Source organism: Lutra lutra, chromosome 5 (genome assembly GCF_902655055.1).
Source record: "Lutra lutra chromosome 5, mLutLut1.2, whole genome shotgun sequence".
NCBI lineage: Eukaryota > Metazoa > Chordata > Mammalia > Carnivora > Mustelidae > Lutra > Lutra lutra.
Window position 1 is genome coordinate 74,259,704 of NC_062282.1, and position 16,580 is coordinate 74,276,283.

Here is a 16,580-nt window from a genome sequence, read left to right on the forward strand (position 1 = left end):
TTTTTTCTTTTTCAGAAATTCAAGTATTAGAAAAATCCACATATTTTATTAACCAGCTTAAAATATTAAAGGAGAAAAAAAAAGCCCATCAGATAGTTTCAAGAGATGCAGGAAAAAAATATATCATGAATATCCTTTAAGATAAAAACTTAGCAGGGCACCTGGGTGGCTCAGTTGGTTGAGGATATGCCTTTGGCTCAGGTCATGACCTTAGGGTCCTGGGATGGAGCCCCATGTGGGGCCCCCAGCTCAGCAGGGAGTCTGCTTCTCCCTCTGCCCCTTTCCCCCACTCATGCACTCTCTCTAATAAATAAATTCTTAAAAATCTAAAAAATAAGGAGATAAAAGCTTAGCAAACTAGGAATAGAAAGGATTTATTTTTAACCCAATTAAAAATGTATGTAAAACTTGTATCAAAATTCACACATAGTGATGAAACTTTAGCAGTATTCTCTTTCAAAGTTCAGAAAAATACTGTCATTTCTGCATAGAACCCCCAAAAGAATCTGAAAAAAATTGTTAACTAATAAAGTTAATAGTAATTAATAAAGTTAATTATAAAGCCCAGCAAGTTTGCTGGATATATGATTAATAAATAAAATTAATTACATTTAATATATCAGTTATAAAACAGCACTTCTAATGAAATATGAAAAGTACTTTGACAAAAGATTTAATAAAATCTAATAAATCAAAAAAGATGTGTGATTTTTAAAAAAGATTTTATTTATTTGAGAGAAAGACAGCAAGCAAGAGCACAAGAAGGGGGCAAGGACAGAGGGAGAAGCAGACTCCCCGCTGAGCACGGATCCCAGCATGGGGCTTGATCCCAGGACACCAGGATCATGACCTGAGGTAAAGGCAGACACTTAACCAACTGAGCTCTCCCGACGCCCCAGATTTGTGTGATCTTTTAGGAGAAAATAATTCAAATATGTGAAGGTTTAGCTGATGCTAAAATTTAGGGAAAAGAGTGAAAGAGAAAAAGCAAACAAGATGGCTTTGAAAGTTTAAAGGGGAGAGAAGGCTAGACTTAACCAGATAAGCAGACTGTAGGGCTTTCTTAATAAAGGCAGGGTAGAGGCCAGGGCAACAGGCAAGAGGGCTGGGAAACAGACCCTGGTCTGGACAGAGACCGCGCACCTGTCAGGGGGCGCTGTGGGCCAGTGCCAAAAGGGCGCCTTCTGCAGGAAACAGTACTGGGACCATTGGTCATAGGTGTGGAGAGAGCATGTTACTGGATCTCTGCTTCATGGCAGACACGACTGGGTTAAAGACCCAACCTGAAAAGTGACACTTCAAAATGTTTAGAGAAAATATAGAATATTTACACAATCTCAGGAAGGGATGGTTTCTTAAAATACAAACTCTGTAAGTCATGAAAAAACAGTTTGGTTCCTTTGATTCCATTAAGATTTTAAACTTCTGTTCATCAAAAGATCATTGAAAATGTGAAAACATAAGTCAGCGGAGGAGAAGATATTTGCAACACATCTAACAGGTAAAAAATCAGGATTCAAAATATCTGGAAAAATTCATTGTTTTGCAGACCACTAAGAAAAAAACAAAACAATCCAGCTGAGAATTTGGCAAAAGATAAGAAACAGGCAGTTTACAATTAAGTGTATAAAAAGATGTCCAGCTTCATTAATTATAGAAATTACAAGTAAAATAAAAAGATACCATTGCATATTCATCAGACTGACAAAAATGGAGAAGTTCAACAGTGGGAATCATTGGTAAGCACGTGAAGCAGTAGGAACATTGTGGGATTAAATGGGTACAATAACTACAGAAAACACTTCTCACCATGCAGTCAAGTTGAAGGTGCTCTTACCTTACAACTCCCTAATTCCACTCCTGGGTCTGTACCCGAGGGAGCTTTACACATGGATATGTGTAAATATATATGTGATATATACCAATTACTCACCCTTTTTGTACTGTTGTGCTGTTGCAATAGTAAAATTTACCAAAAAGCCAAATATCCCCAATGGGTAACTAGATAAATACAGTATTTTCATGAGTGGTATCGCTACATAGTAGTTTTTTAAAACCACTAGATTTTGCGTAAACTAGTTTTACACATATCAACATAGATGAATCTCGTAGTGTTATTTATTTTCAGAGAGATTTATCCATTTTAGGGGCACTTGAGTGGCTGAGTCATTTAAGTGTCTGCCTTTGGCTCAGGTCATGATCCCAGGGTCCTGGGATTGAGTCCCGTGTCAGGCTTCCTGCTCAATGGTGGCCTGCTTCTCCTTCTCCTTGCTTGTGCTCTCTCTCTCTCAAATAAGTATAATCTTTAAAAAAATTATTCATTTTCAGGACAGATAGAATGAGTGCATGTGTGTGTGTGTGTGTGTGTGTGTGTGTGTGTGTGTGGCGGGGGGTGGTCCTTGATCTCACAACTCTAAGATCATGACTTGAGCTCAAATCAAGAGTCAGATGCTTAACTGACTGAGCCACTCAGGTGTTCCAACATAATTTTAAATGGAAAAAAACCCCAACAAATTGCCAAGAGTACTTCAGTGTAACATTATGCTGTTTGTTGTGATGTCTAAAAAAATGCAAAAGAATGCCATGTACTTTTAGGGATACATATGGTCCCTGAGGACTACACAGGAGGCTGCCTGCAATGGTAATATTTTATTTCTTAAGCTGGGTGGTAGTATGTGGTTGTTCATTATATTATTCTTTATGTCTTTTTGTGTTTCTTATATATTAGGTAGTAGTTAAAAAAATAACAATGTATGTAAACAGTTGCCAGTTAGGGGGCCACAAACATAAGTCGGCAGGACAAATAAAAATCCCAGCTGCCCTAATATTATCGGAATAGATAGTTGTGGCCACAGTTACATCTTCCAGTGGCAGCATCTGACATATATTTAGAAGGTGCTCTATCTCAAAAGCCTTCCTGTTTCTCTCCAGAAACTCTCTCCAGCCCATTTCAGTGCACCCCAAACTCATCCCAGGGAAAGCATCACTGCTGACCCAGTTGCTCTGTCTCAAGCCCTCGAATCTTCCCTGGCCTCCTGTCTTCCCTGTGTACCCCGAACTCCAGCAGCAAGTCCTGACTTGGCAGCCTACAAAAGACAGGCTGTCCCCTCTTCCCTTTGATGCCACACCATCCCCAGTCCAGTCCGGTCTAACCTCCCCTCTAGCTGGGTAACTGGGAGAAATCATTCTCCCGTTCTCTGACTCTTCCTCCCTAAAGCCACCCCCCGACTCAGCTCCCCACCAGTCGCTTTTCCACGGAGATCTCTTAAGAATGTACATTATCACTCCCTTGCTCAGAATCCTCCAAGGTGGAGGTTAAAATTCAAAGCTCTCACCAGGCCTACCCTCTGTGGCCCACCCCTTCAACGGCATCTCCCGCCCTCCTCACCCCTTTCTGTTCTAGCCACGTGGACCTTGCTGTTCTTTGAGCAAACTCTTTCTCACCTGAAGGCCCTTGTACTTGCCGTTGGGGAACTTTGTCCCAGATTTTAGCACGGCTCCTTTCCAAGGCCTCCACTCACCCCCTTTTCTAAAATAGCTGCCACGACTCTCCCTCCCCAGCCCAACCTGTCCTTCCATCTCCTTTGGCTGTTTCCTTCGCTCCCCTTCCTTCCCACCTGGGGTCATATTATCTCCGTATTTGTTTGAGCCTTCATTTCTGTCTCCCTCTACTAGATCATATGCTTCCTGGGGGCTGAATATTTTCTGTCTAATTCGTTGTTGTGTTTTGATAATAAGGAAAAAGATCACTCAGGAAGTACCTTTTGGTAAAATCAAAGCCACTGGGGTTGTAGATGCACGAGAAGAATTTGAATAAGGTTATTTCATAAAGTATAGGAGTGGGAAAAAAGCAGAATGTTCTGCTGTTCTAACTGTTCTAAAACAACTGATTTTCAGTATTTGTGATGGATGGATAAATATTAATAGATATTTGAGTATTTCATCTCTGTTCCTAAAAGTTTGGAAATTCAGGTTGGCCAGAAAACTCTTGGGATCTTTTCTTTGGGAAAGCTTACATTCAGGTTACCTCACATGCCCAGTTGATTTAGACTGGGGTCTAGGTGGTCATTCCATCTTCCAGTCAGTCTGTCGTTCTCAAGCCCTCTGGGTGTGACCTAGCCCCAGTTTTGGGCTGCAGGGAGGGAAGCTGCAGAACGGGAAGAGAATAGGGCCCACCGTGTGTCCGCTGTGTGCCTACAACTCTGCCTGGGTTTCTCTGTTACGTGGTTGACTGAGGCGTACCCTCTGCCTGCCTAGATGCACACAGCCGGTTGGGCCCCTCCTGCAGGGAGGGGGAGGAACGATGGGGCTCTGCAGCTTGGTCTGACCCTCTGACCCTCGGCATCCCCCGCAGGTCTCCGAGCTGATATTTGTGTCCATCTATAGCTCTGAGTTCTGCATGAAGCTCTACGTGGACCCCATCAACTACTGGAAGGACGGCTACAACCTGCTGGATGTCATCATTATCGTCACTATCTTCATCCCCTACGGTCTGCACAGATTCAAGGGCAAGCACTACCCCTACCTCAACATTGCTGATGGCATGCAGTCCCTGCGCATCCTCAAGCTCATCACCTACAGCCGTGGCATCCGGGTGAGTGACCTGGGGCTGCTGTGGGCTGGGGGCGCCGACCGCGGGGCCCATCTGCCCACCAGCCCCCGAGGAAATAATCCTTCTCCCCCCACCATCCGGTTATGGAGCCTTACTGTAGGGCAGGTCGCTCCTTACCAATGTTACCTCATTTCATCCTAAAACAACTGCGAAAGAGTGTCCTTAGCTCTGTTTCACAGGTGAAGAAATCGAGACCCACGGTCACGCAGCAGTTAAATATCACAGCCAAGATTTGAAAGGTGTGGCTGACTCCAGGGGCCACGCAAACTTTTCCTCTCTCCCATGCTACCAAAGGGACGGACTTGCTTAGGGTCCAGGCCCTTCGAGCTGCGTTCCCAGGAGTCTCCGGCGCCTTGGTGGCATGGGCCACTCAATTCCGATTGTGTGCTTTCCCCATACAGCTAAAAATCTGCTGCTTCTCCTGACAGAAATAGTAGCATTACTTTGTTCAGGCTGCTCCAGGAATGGGGCTCCTGCTAGAAGTCATGGGGTGACCAATCTTTGTTTGGCTTGGAAGGTTTCATAGCTGACCCAGCCCGCCCTGAAGCATCCATCCCAGGCACAGTATGTTTGCCGTGGCTCTGTGCCCTGTGTCCATGCTTCTCCAGGAAGGGGCGGCCTTGGCTGCATCTAACCAGCTTGGGTATGTGTTGGCCTGTGTTGCTGAGAGATTGCCCAGCCGGGCATCTGTCTGGAACCTGGGCCCTACACTTAGCAGCCCCAGGCCTGGGGGACAAGACGAGGACTGCATTGAAGAGTTCCCCTTGGCACAGACCCCCGTTCATTCATTGTATGCTCTCATGTGGTCACTTGCCCCTGGGGCCCCTCCCAAACAGGCCTCCTGCCTTCCCCTTCATGGTGAGACTCCTGGAGAGAGAGGGGCGTAACTCCTACTGTCCACTTCCTTACTTGTCATTTGCGCCCTGGCTTCTTCCGTCCATAGGAACTAGCCTCTCTGAGGTAGTCAGCAACCTCCTTGTCACCAGGTCCCCTGGCCAGTCCCACTGGCACCCCGTCACTGCCCTTTCTTGGGGTTCCTCCAGCCTCTTGAGCTTGATGTCTTGGGTGCATGCTGTTTTCTCAAGACTGTACCCCATGTTCTTCTCACCTGCATCCCACTCTGCATATTCTCTTGGGTGATCTTTCCCACATTTCAGGGATCATCACCTGCCCACGCTTCTCTCTGACCTTCAGACGCATGACCTCCTGGATGTCTCTTGTGCTCCTCAAATCCAGGCCGTCTGAGCTGGATGTCATCGCTTTCCCCCACCCTCACATCCCCAGACCCTGGCCCCTCCTCCTGTGTTGTGTCTTTACATAAAGGCTGTGCCCCACCCCCATTCAACGGCCAGGTTGTAAATTTGAGTGTCAGCATTGATGCCTCTGTCTCAAAGTCCTGTTGTGTGACCTGCTACGTAGTTCGTGACCAGTCCTCATCTTTTCTCCATCACCACCCTACTTCGTCAGGATTCCTGCACTGACTTCCCACACACCTTAGAGAGCCCTGGGGCAAAAATGCCCCCCCAGCTGGGGGAGAATATTTTTTTTATTTTAATTTTTCAATTAACATAGAATGTATTATTTGCTTCAGGTGTACAGTTCTGTGATTCATCAGTCTTACATAATTTATAGCACTCACCAAAGCACATACCCTTCCGATGTCTGTCATGCAGCCACCCCATCCCTCCCACCCTGCTCCCCTCCAGCAACCCTCAGTTTATTTTCTGAGATTAAGAGTCTCTTTTGGTTTGTCTCCCTCTCTGGTTTTGACTTGTTTCACTTTTCCCCTCCCCCTATGATCCCATGTCTTGTTTCTCAAATTCCTCATATCAAGGAGATCATATGATAATTGTCTTTCTCTGATTGACTTATTTCACTTAGCATAATACCCTCAAGTTCCATCCATGTCTTGCAAATGGCAAGATTTCATTTCTTTTGATGGCTGCAGTAGTATTCCATTGTATATATATACACCACTTCTTCTTTATCCATTCATCTGTTGATGGACATCTAGGTTCTTTCCATAGTTTGGCTATTGTGGACATTGCTGCTATAAACATATGGGTGCACGTGCCCCTTCGGATCACTACGTTTGTATCTTTAGAGTAAATACCCAGTAGTGTGATTGCTGGGTCGTAGGGTAGCTCTATTTTCAACTTTCTGGGGAACCTCCATGCTGTTTTCCAGAGTGGTTGCACCAGCTTGCATTCCCACCAACAGTGTAGGAGGGTTCCCCTTTCTCCACATCCTCGCCAGCATCTGTCATTTCCTGACTTGTCAATTTTAGCCATTCTGACTGGTGTGAGGTGGTATCTCATTGTGGTTTTGATTTGTATTTCCCTGATGCCGAGTGATGGTGAGCACTTGCTGGGGAAAGTCTTCAAAGGGTACCTCAAATCACGGCAGCCTTCCTTTCAAACCTGAGAGTGGCTCCCCTTATTTATAGGCTAGAAATAGACCCTATAATGTGTCCTAGGAGTGGGGGAGGGGAGCATCAGAGGTGCCGGGCACTGGAGTCTCTGGCTGGTAGGGATGGTGGTAAGGCAGGTGGACAGAAAAGACGAGAGGTCCCTGAGAGGTGGATGCTGAGTGATAGGCGCGTCAGACTGAGGGACAGTCAGACAGTTGGAAGCATGGCTGCTTTTTGCTGGTGTTGGGCACCAAGGAAGCAGGAGCTGAAAGTGGTGCGGGGGTCAATGGGGATGAAGGAGTTAAGGGACAAAGAGGCTGGGGGTTGGTGACAGCCTCCCGGTGCTGGTCTCCTGCTCTCTGGAGCACCTCACTGTCCACACATCTGGACCTGGGCAGGCCTCTTCTGTGGACTACATCCCAGGGCAGCGTTTCTCATGAGATCTTGCCTCTTCCCTTGAAGTAGTTCTTGGGGGAGAAGCTCTGTCTCTGTTTCACAGGGAGGGAGGCAGTTTTGTACATCTCACCTCTTCTGGAATTAATCCCCAGAGTCACTGATTTTCTTCCCCCAAGGAGAGGGATGTGTTCCCCTCTGCAGGTGGCTATCCAGCCAGTCCATGTGGAAGGCAGCGCCAGGGCTCTCCCCTTGTCTTTCTGCTTCCTGAGTTACCCCAGACTAACGCTTCACTGTCCCGGGGTGCAGCTCTCTCAAGTGCCTCCATTCCTAGTGTGAAGCCAGTAAACAGCTTCTTGACCTGCAAGGGGGGGCCTTGGTAGGTGAAGGGATACATGGCAAAGGGCTCGGGAGTTGGTCTTAGCTCTGCCGCTGTACTGGCCAAGGATTTTTGCTTTTCTGAGCCTTTGCTTCCTCATCGCAAAACATGACAAGTAATAATGCCCACTTGCCTTGAAATAATGTCTGGGGCAGCATCTAGGTAGGTGACCATGTCTTGAGCACCAAATGTATGCAAGACTGGGGCATGGAGAATGAATGACGAAGAGCCATATGCTCCCAAGGAGTGGTAAACACAGTGGGAGGCAAGACAGATGCACACTTTCTAGAGGAAGACTGAGGTCATGGGATGGAGACCTGTCGGTGGAGTAGGACCTAGAAAGAACAGGAAGCAACATCCCTCTGAGCCTTCGTCATTCCCACTCCCAGGGTAGCTCCCCTATTCCTTCTGTGCTTGGCAGAGCATACAGGGCTGGCCCTGAGCTGAGAGGCAGAGTGGGACACCTTGGGATGACTACAGAGGCAAGCTGGGACTCAAGTGGAGTTGCTAGTGGTGCTGATGGGGAGACACCCAGGCCTGAGGACCATCTCCCCATGGGAGACTGAGAGCAGAGGCCAGGTACTGCTCAAGTACTACTGGATTGGTCCAGCCCTCAGTCTGGGTACAGTTCCCATTCATCCACCCATCCATCCATTCATCCATCCACCCACCCACCCATCCATCTACCCACCCATCCATCTACCCATCCACCCACCCATCCATCTACCCATCCATCCACCCAACCCCCCACCTACCCACCCATCCTTCCACCCACCTACCCACCCATCCATCCATCCATCCATCCACCCATCCATCGATCCATCCATCCACCCACCTGTCCGTCTGTACATCCATCCATCCACCACCCGTCCATCTATCCACCCACCCATCCATCCATCCACCCACCCATCCATCTACCCACCCATCCATCTACCCACCCATCCACCCATCCATCCACCCACCCACCCATCCACCCACCCACCTAACCACCCATCCACCCATCCATTCATCCATCCACCCATCTATCCATCCATCCATCCATCCATCCATCCATCCATCCATCCATCCACCCACCCACCCATCCGTCTGTCCATCCATCCATTCACCCATCTATCTATCCATCCATCTATCCATCCATCCCTTTATGGGGCCTGGCACTGGATGCTGGGACCAGCTGGGGTCTGGGCAGACTGGACCTGTCCGCTGAGCCCTACTCAGCCTGGCAGCCTGGCCTAGCCCCCATGCCTCTGCCTTGCAGACCCTCATCACTGCCGTGGGGCAGACAGCCTACATCGTGGCCTCCGTGCTCATCCTGCTCTTCGTCCTCATGTTCATCTTCGCTATCTTGGGCTTCTGCCTATTTGGAACTCCAGACAGGGGTGACCCGAATAACTGGGGGAACCTGGCTGTGGCCTTCTTCACTCTCTTCAGCTTGGCCACGGTACTGTGGGAACAGGGGTTGGGGCAGTGGCCTTAGGAAGGGAGTGCCAGCTGGTGTGGGTGTGTGGACAGCCTGGGCCTCACATGGGATCGTCCTCATGTTCAGGTACTTAGCTGGGCTGGGGATGCTGAAGGCTGGCCTTCCAGAGCTAAGCAGATGCCAGGGCCCTGGCCAGGGGTCCATTCCTCTCTCTGAGCTTGTGGCTCCCTAAAGCATTCCCATTTGACCCACAGGGTTGTAAAAACTTTCAAGGAGTTCTCAAAAGATAATTCATTTGGATCAAGTTTACTTTAGAAATGAAAGCCATGTCACGTAGCCTTTCTGGGACTAGGCTGTCACAACTCCACCCAAAATCGGTCTGCCGTGCCCAAGTCCAGAAGGGTAGACTCTGGGGTCTTTGCATAGGAGGGCCTTGTAGAGAGGCAGTGTATTTCCTGGAAGGATGGGAGGCCTTTTGGAAAAGAGCCCCCAGGGCACCTTGGCTAGTAGCGTCTGTACCCCGTGGAGCCTTGCGTCCCCAGCCACCATGCATAGACTGGGGTCATTGGCTGGGGGTGGTGGTGTGGGGCTGATGGGAAGGCAGAGCCAGCCACATCCTCAGTGGGGCCAGGGCTGCCGTAGCCCAGGGAATGGGGAGGCCTACCCCGTGGGGCCTTGGCACTCGGCACACCGTGCCTTGCCCACACAGGTCGATGGCTGGACAGATCTGCAGGAGCAGTTGGACAATCGCAACTTGGCTCTCAGCCGGACGTTCACCATCATCTTCATCTTGCTTGCCACCTTCATCTTCCTCAGTATGTTCGTGGGTGTGATGATCATTCACACTGAGGTGAGGCTGTGCTCGTCAGGATGGCCGGGTTGGTGCTCACATGGCAGGCAGAGCCACAGGCCCCCATCTCCGGAGTGGGGGTGCGTGGGGAGGTGGTTCTGTGGGCCCTCCCTTGCCCAGCCCTGCTCTTCTCCCTGGGCCAGGCCATCTCCCTGCCTCGTGCTGGCGGTCAGCGGGATGGGGGCCTGAGGAGTCCTTGCAGCTGCAGACAGCAGCTTGAGTTAGGGGCCGGCCCTGTATGGTGTCAGGAGCTGCCCCTGCTGAGGAGCCACACGAGCTTAGGGAAGAAGAAAGACGGGGTGGGTGGGTGTGTGGTGAGAGCGTGTATCTTCCCCTTTTCTCCCCCCTCTCTAGGCCTCCTTTAAGAAGTTCAAGCTGGACCTGATGGCCGAGAGGCACATGGCACTCATGGGAGAGAAGCAGGTGATTCTGAGGCGGCAGCAGGAAGAGGTCAGCAGGCTGATGCAGATGCAGGTAGGCCGTCTCCAGGCCGGGGGCGGAGGGCAGGCCCATGGGCAAAGGGGCCTTGGGGCCCATGCAGGCAGCAGGTGCTGTCAGCCCTCTCTGGTCTTAGGGAGGGCAGGTTCTGATGCCCTGTATTTTCCACAGTTGGGCTTTATTCTCTGTATTTTTGTATCTCTCTGGACCTCTTAGGGAGTTGAGGACTGTAGATATCGTTTCTCCCTTCTTCCTGGGCACAACTCCACTGCCAGGCCCTCTGCCTGGAATGCTCTTGTTACAGAGGCCCCCTGGCCACTGGGCAGCCATAGGGGGCCCATCCACTGCATTGGGCAAGGCCATGGAGGTCCTGACAGGTGCTCCTCAACTCCGGTTTTTCTCAAGTGGAACAAGGATGAGCACAGCAGGCTGGAGATCTTCTGTCAAGAGGGATACTCCTGTGAAAGCCTGGGGGCAAGCCTTCTTTTTTCAGCCTAAGCTCTCTGACCTCCTCAGGCCGGGCGCTGAATGCTCTGCTGGGCCCTGAACCCCTGTTCTCCCTTCCCCATGCAGCCAGTGCATCCCTCCTGAGCCCCTTCTCTGAGCTGGAGTCATCTGCTTGTCTTGACTGTGCCCGAGTTTGTGCAGGGCGGGGTGAGGCCACGCCAAGCCACACTCAGGCTCTCACTGGTTCCTTTCTGTGTCACCTGTCCTCATGTCAGTGATGGTGGCTCACGAGGCTGCTGCGGTCAGGGGGCTGAGACTTGGAGGGAGTCCAGCTGAAGCTGTGATTCGGCGCAGGGCCTCTCCTGGGGCTGGGGTCAGGCCTATGCCTGGGCCCCTCGTGAAGGATCCCTGTGCCTTCCTCTTCAAAGCCCTCTTTATGCTATCCTCTCTAGAAAAATGCTGACTACAAAAGTTTCGGTGAGCTCGTGGAGAACTTCAAGAGGACCCTGCAGCACACCGACCCCATGGTCCTGGATGATTTCGGCACCAGCCTGCCCTTCGTCGATGTCTACTTGTCCACTCTGGACAACCAGGACGCTACCATCTGCAAGTCAGTACCTGCCCCGCTGCCCCTAATCCTGGGAGATGGGGCCTCTCCTGGTCCCTAAGCTTCCTCCGGGGGAGGGGGGGCCACGGCAGGTGCCTTGGGAAAGCAAGGGGACGCTGGTTTGTCTGCGTGTGGCTGAACTGCAGCCCTTCCTGGGGCTGCAGGACCCCATGTGTGCATAGGCCTGAGGCTCAGAGGCCCCTGCTTCCCTGGCCCTCCCTGGCCTGCTCTCACTGGCCCTGCGGTGCTGGGCCCCGGACTCTTCAGGGCCTTCCTCACCAGCCCCTTTCCAGAAGTTAGATGGAAGAGCACCGGTTGGCAAGGCAAGAGCTCAGGCCCTTGGCCTGGTAATGCCACGACCTTTCTTTGTGACTCTGGGGAGGTCTCTGTCCCTTTCCCACCTGTCACACAAGAGCCGATGCTACAAAAGCAGTTGTGTGAGGCTTTGAGTTGGCCCAGCCCAGGGCTGTGCTCTGTGAGCATTAGCTGGAAGGAAACCTGGCCATCACTGAGCAGAAAGGCGGGGGCACAGCTGCTAAGGAGTCATGGTGAGCTCTTGAGTGAAGACGGACACCAGTAGGCTGGCTTTATGACAGAAGCCCCCTGGAGGGCTTCATGGCCTGGAGGAACTCAAAGGAGGGGGTCTGGGAACCTCCACGTTTGGCCTAAGAGTGGGCCAGGCAGTGTCTGGTCACTGCCCCATAGCCACCTTATTTATAGCCCAGGATCTGGCGTCTCCAACCTGACATGCGTACTGAAATACCTTACTCGGGGGCCATGGGTTGAGCAGTGGACCTGGATTCCAGTTGGCCCAATCTGGCCTCTACAGCCCTTGCTCTTCCCCGCACCCACACCAACCGGGCATGGGAATCCCGGGGGTGGGCATGTGGTGGGGTGGGGGGGTTCAAGGGGCATGGAGCCCATCCAAGCCCAGGCCCTCACCCCTGCCCCTACCTCCAGGCTTCAGGAGCTGTACTACGAGATTGCGCACGTGTTGAGCCTGATGCTCGAAGACTTGCCGCAGAAGAAACTGTCCCAGACCTCCGAAAATGCTGATGAGACATAGGGAGCGTGGGCACCCAGACGCCAAGGGGTCTTGCAGGCTGTGACAGGCCCTCGTTCAACACAGGCTTTTTGAATTGCCCTCTCTGCAGTTGCTTAAGCTCATGGTACTGCCCTGCCTCAGGGGGTTGGGCCTGGGTAGGCGCCCATAAAGTCTGATTGCCTGGTCTGCTCCCCCCTCAGCCTGTGGGGTGGGGAGAAGATGCTCAGGACTTGCCCTTGGCCAGACACCTCATCCAGGGGCCACACTGGCTCTCTCCTCCCTTGACCTCAGCAGCAAGGACTCATTGGGCTCCCGGGAAAGCCATCAGAGGACCCCAGACCAAGAAGGGCCTCCAGTAGCCCCCTACATGTATAATGGCTCCTTTGAGCTGGTGCAGCCCCACTGATCTTGGAACTTCTCAAAGCTGGGTGGCTCTTTGTGGGTGCCCCACAGCAGGAAGAGCAGCATTTCTCTCTATGCACCTACTCCCGTGACGACCCTTGTTTGGAAGTTGGCTCTGCTTTTCTCTAGGCTCATGGTGGTTGTGATCCCCCAGTGGGTGCATGGGGGATCTCCCAGAGGGGTCAGAGGAGCAGCAGTATTGGGCTGTTGCTGCTAGTATGGTCAGTTAGGACTTTTCACTTGAAAGGTGGCCTCTTCTGTGTCCCTTCTGGCCACATGACTAGCAGAGTTGCCGCACTCCTGACACTCCCTTGATCCAGCCGTGATGGAATTTTCTGAAGGCACAGGTGGGGCAGGTTTGGCTGACACCCTTTGTCCCTGACTGGCCAGGGCCCTGTGGTGCCCCTCTGCTCCCATTGCTGGGGGCTGTTCTCAAGGCCCGTTACTTTAGCAGGCCCTGTCTGACAGAGGAAGGAAGGAGTCCTGGGCAGAGCTGGGGTGGGACACCAGCACATACAGTTGAGGGAAAAAAAGCCCCAGACCTACTGGGGAGTTGGGTCAGTGGAAAACACCTGGGGTAAAATTGAGAGCGGTTGGATGACGGGCCCCTTGCATGGACCTATGGTCTGTGGGCATGGGTGACAGCTCCTCCAAGGCCACAGAACAAGGGCACTTGGAAACCTTTTCTCGTGGTTTTGTTCATGCATCCAACTACTATTTACTGAGCTGTGCTGGGTGCTGGGGTGCTGTCATGAGAAGACCCACAGTCCAGTCCTGGTCCTCTTGGGGACCTCGGTAATCAGTAATCCAGCCAGACTGGATGAGAGACATTTCCTTAAGGAAGTGATGGTTGTTCGCTTGCAGAGAGCATGCGTCTTTTAAGAGAGTCAAATCATTGCCATTTGCAAATGTTCACACTCCCATCGTGTAAAGATGTGGAGGAGGCTTGCCTTGAAGAGTGAGACCTGTCACCGTGCTATTGGGGAGCCGTCTGAGGGTGGGAGAGGTAGCCTCGTTCTTTCCGGAGGCACAGAAAACTTTATGCCAGTGCCCTTAGTGGAGAGGGAGGGTACTTAAGTATGCAGGACATGTGAGCCCTCCGCGGATCGGGCAGAGGCCCAGGGCTTTATGCCTGCGGTGCCTGACCCTGAAGGCTGGGGGCTTCTGTGGGCACTCTGGGGTTGCGGCCCTGCCTGTAGGACAGGCAGGCCTCAGGCCACAGCTCTGGTTCAGACCTGGGGCAAAGCAAACACGCTGCTCACACTGCCGTGGACACTCTTGGCATTGCTGTGTGCCTACGTTGCTCGGGAGAATATGAAAACACATTCCCCTGCTCTCACCAGGAATCCCGAGAATTGCCTTAAGCCCCTGGGAGTGAACAAAGGACTAAAAAAAATTAGCCTCAGAGAGGTAAGTTGGAAAGTGCTCCGGTTTTGGAGTGGGTAGGTCTGGATTCGGTAATTGGGTGACCTTGGGCAAGGTGCCAAATCTTCTGAAAATGCAGCTATTTCCTCTGAGAAATGGGCTGATAAAACTGACCCACTCTGAGGACGGAATGAAATACATGTGAGAACGTGAAGAAGGCTGGAGGCAGCTGTGGTTGGTGCTTCCTCCTGCTCAGCTCTGCCTCTGCTGGGTGGCCAGCCGCAGCGGGCCATGCTGGTCAGGGGCCAATGTCAGGGTCAGGGAGGACAGTATGGCACCGAGAGCAGGAAGCAGAAGTCAGGAGTTGGTGTTGGGGGTGGGCGGTAAAGGGGTCTCCATGGGGAGCTGGCATGGAATGAGCTGGAAGGCCTGGGTTCCCACAGGGAAGCCCCAGGCACAGGGCTCTGGGCCACAGCGGGGAAGGCAAGCTGCCTTGAAGGGCACAAGCAGAAGGCTGTCACCGAGCAGGGAGCCGGGAGAGGGTGACGTGCAGAGGGCCGGCCCAGCACTGCTGGCAGAACAAGCCAGCGGGTATTTGGCGCAAAGTCCCAAAGCAGTATTTCTGTTTGGCTCTATTCGTCTGCAGAGCAAACACTGGCAGATTGGAATTCCCACTTGGGCTCTCACCAACTCAAACAGGCCTGGCCACAACTTTCAATTGATTTGCTTGGGGCAGAAGTGCTCTGCCTGCCCAGGCCTGGCTGTGGAAAGCAGGACCCTTCTCATGGCCCTCCAGGCCTTGGGTCCAGTAGAGCTGTCCCCAGAAGGCTCTTTCATCTCTGTCTTGGCAGCCTGTGGTTTGGTAGCTGCACTGGGATGCAGGGGACCTGGGCTTGAGTCTTTTGGGTCACACTCAGGCCTTCCCCTAGTTCCTCTGGGAAGGATCTGGAATCTAAGGCTGGAGGTATTTGGAAGGTGGCCGGATATTTTTGTTTTTGTTTAACGGCTTGTTGATTCCACCAGCAGGAAGCACTCCCTATACGATGGAGATCCAGGCAGGGAGTGAGAATATAAACTCTCCTATTTATTCCAACAGCCCCTAGGAATCCTACACAGAGATGCTGGGAACTGCACACCTTGCGTTTCCATCAAATGTGGGTGAGACAGGCTGTGTCCTAATTCAAAGAGCCCTTTACCCAGTCCGACTTTGCTCTCGGTGGTCTCTTTCCTTGTTTCGGTCTCTGTCCCTGGCCCAGCTTGCCGGGGCCTGCTCTCTTGGTTCACAGGCTCTCGAGAGAGAGGATGGCTCTGAATTCTTAAGTAGGCTGCCCAGAAGGGAGAGGCGATGGCTGCCAATACGAGTCCAAGTGCTTGGGAAATGACGAGAAGGAGGTAAATGTGACGGAGACAGGTTTATCACCACGAAAGTGCCCTGCTCCTATCCACATCCCACCACCCGGAGCTCTGCCTGTGCTGGTCCATCCCACGCTTCACCGTCCCCAAGTTCTATCTTTGATTTAATGTAGACTGTGGGTGACATAGTGCTGGGGGAGTGGGGGAGAGCCAGGATGGATCAGGAAAGGGAGGAGCGGGGAGCATCATCCTCTCTTGGTCTCCTCCATGATGGAGAGCCAGGGTAATGGGCAAAACAGAGAGCAAATGAGGAGACCAGTCAGGTTTGATGGGTCTACACAATCAGGAGCCGGGACAGGGAGAGAAAAAGAAAGTAAAAGCCAAGGGCCAAGAGTCAGAGACTTTTATACAGAGGGTCTGACCTAGCTGGAGCATGAGGCTTGCAAAGCGGAGAAATTGCGACGACAGGTGTCCTTGGGGGGTGAGAATGGGATCCTCCCTGATGTTCTTTGAGAGAGGCAAGTCATGGTTGGAATCATTTAAAGATGATTTTTGGTTGCTGACTGTGCCTTTTAAAAATGGCAGCCCCTGACGCCTGGGTGGCTCAGTGGGTTAAAGCCTCTGCCTTCGGCTCGGGTCATGATCCCAGGTCCTGGGATCGAGCCCCACATTGGGCTCTGTGCTCTGCAGGTAGCCTGCTTCCTCCTCTCTCTCTCTCTGCCTGCCTATCTGCTTACTTGTGATCTCTGCCTGTCAAATAAATAAATAAAATCTTAAAAAAAAATGGCAGCCCCTGAATAGATTTGACCACATAGAATCTGGATTATATTTAGGGGGCCCAAAGATCATGTGGTATAAC

General features: G+C 51.7%; 2 protein-coding genes across 2 annotated transcripts in view; both read left to right on the forward strand.

The window, feature by feature from the left end:
- The window catches only part of PCBD2 (pterin-4 alpha-carbinolamine dehydratase 2), a 76,102-nt gene extending 74,437 nt beyond the window's left edge, over positions 1 to 1,665 (forward strand). Inside the window, exon 6 of the transcript XR_007127338.1 lies at positions 1,550 to 1,665. The gene's annotated coding sequence lies outside the window, so the exon portion shown is untranslated. The remainder of the gene's footprint in view (positions 1 to 1,549) is intronic.
- CATSPER3 (cation channel sperm associated 3) overlaps positions 1 to 16,329 on the forward strand; it is a 34,497-nt gene extending 18,168 nt beyond the window's left edge. Inside the window, exons 3-8 of the mRNA XM_047729108.1 lie at positions 4,355 to 4,594; positions 9,053 to 9,235; positions 9,924 to 10,064; positions 10,419 to 10,538; positions 11,402 to 11,559; positions 12,517 to 16,329. Of these exons, the coding sequence (XP_047585064.1) occupies positions 4,355 to 4,594; positions 9,053 to 9,235; positions 9,924 to 10,064; positions 10,419 to 10,538; positions 11,402 to 11,559; positions 12,517 to 12,622 (948 nt within the window). The 3' untranslated portion in view covers positions 12,623 to 16,329. The remainder of the gene's footprint in view (positions 1 to 4,354; positions 4,595 to 9,052; positions 9,236 to 9,923; positions 10,065 to 10,418; positions 10,539 to 11,401; positions 11,560 to 12,516) is intronic.
- Positions 16,330 to 16,580: the final 251 nt, after the last annotated feature.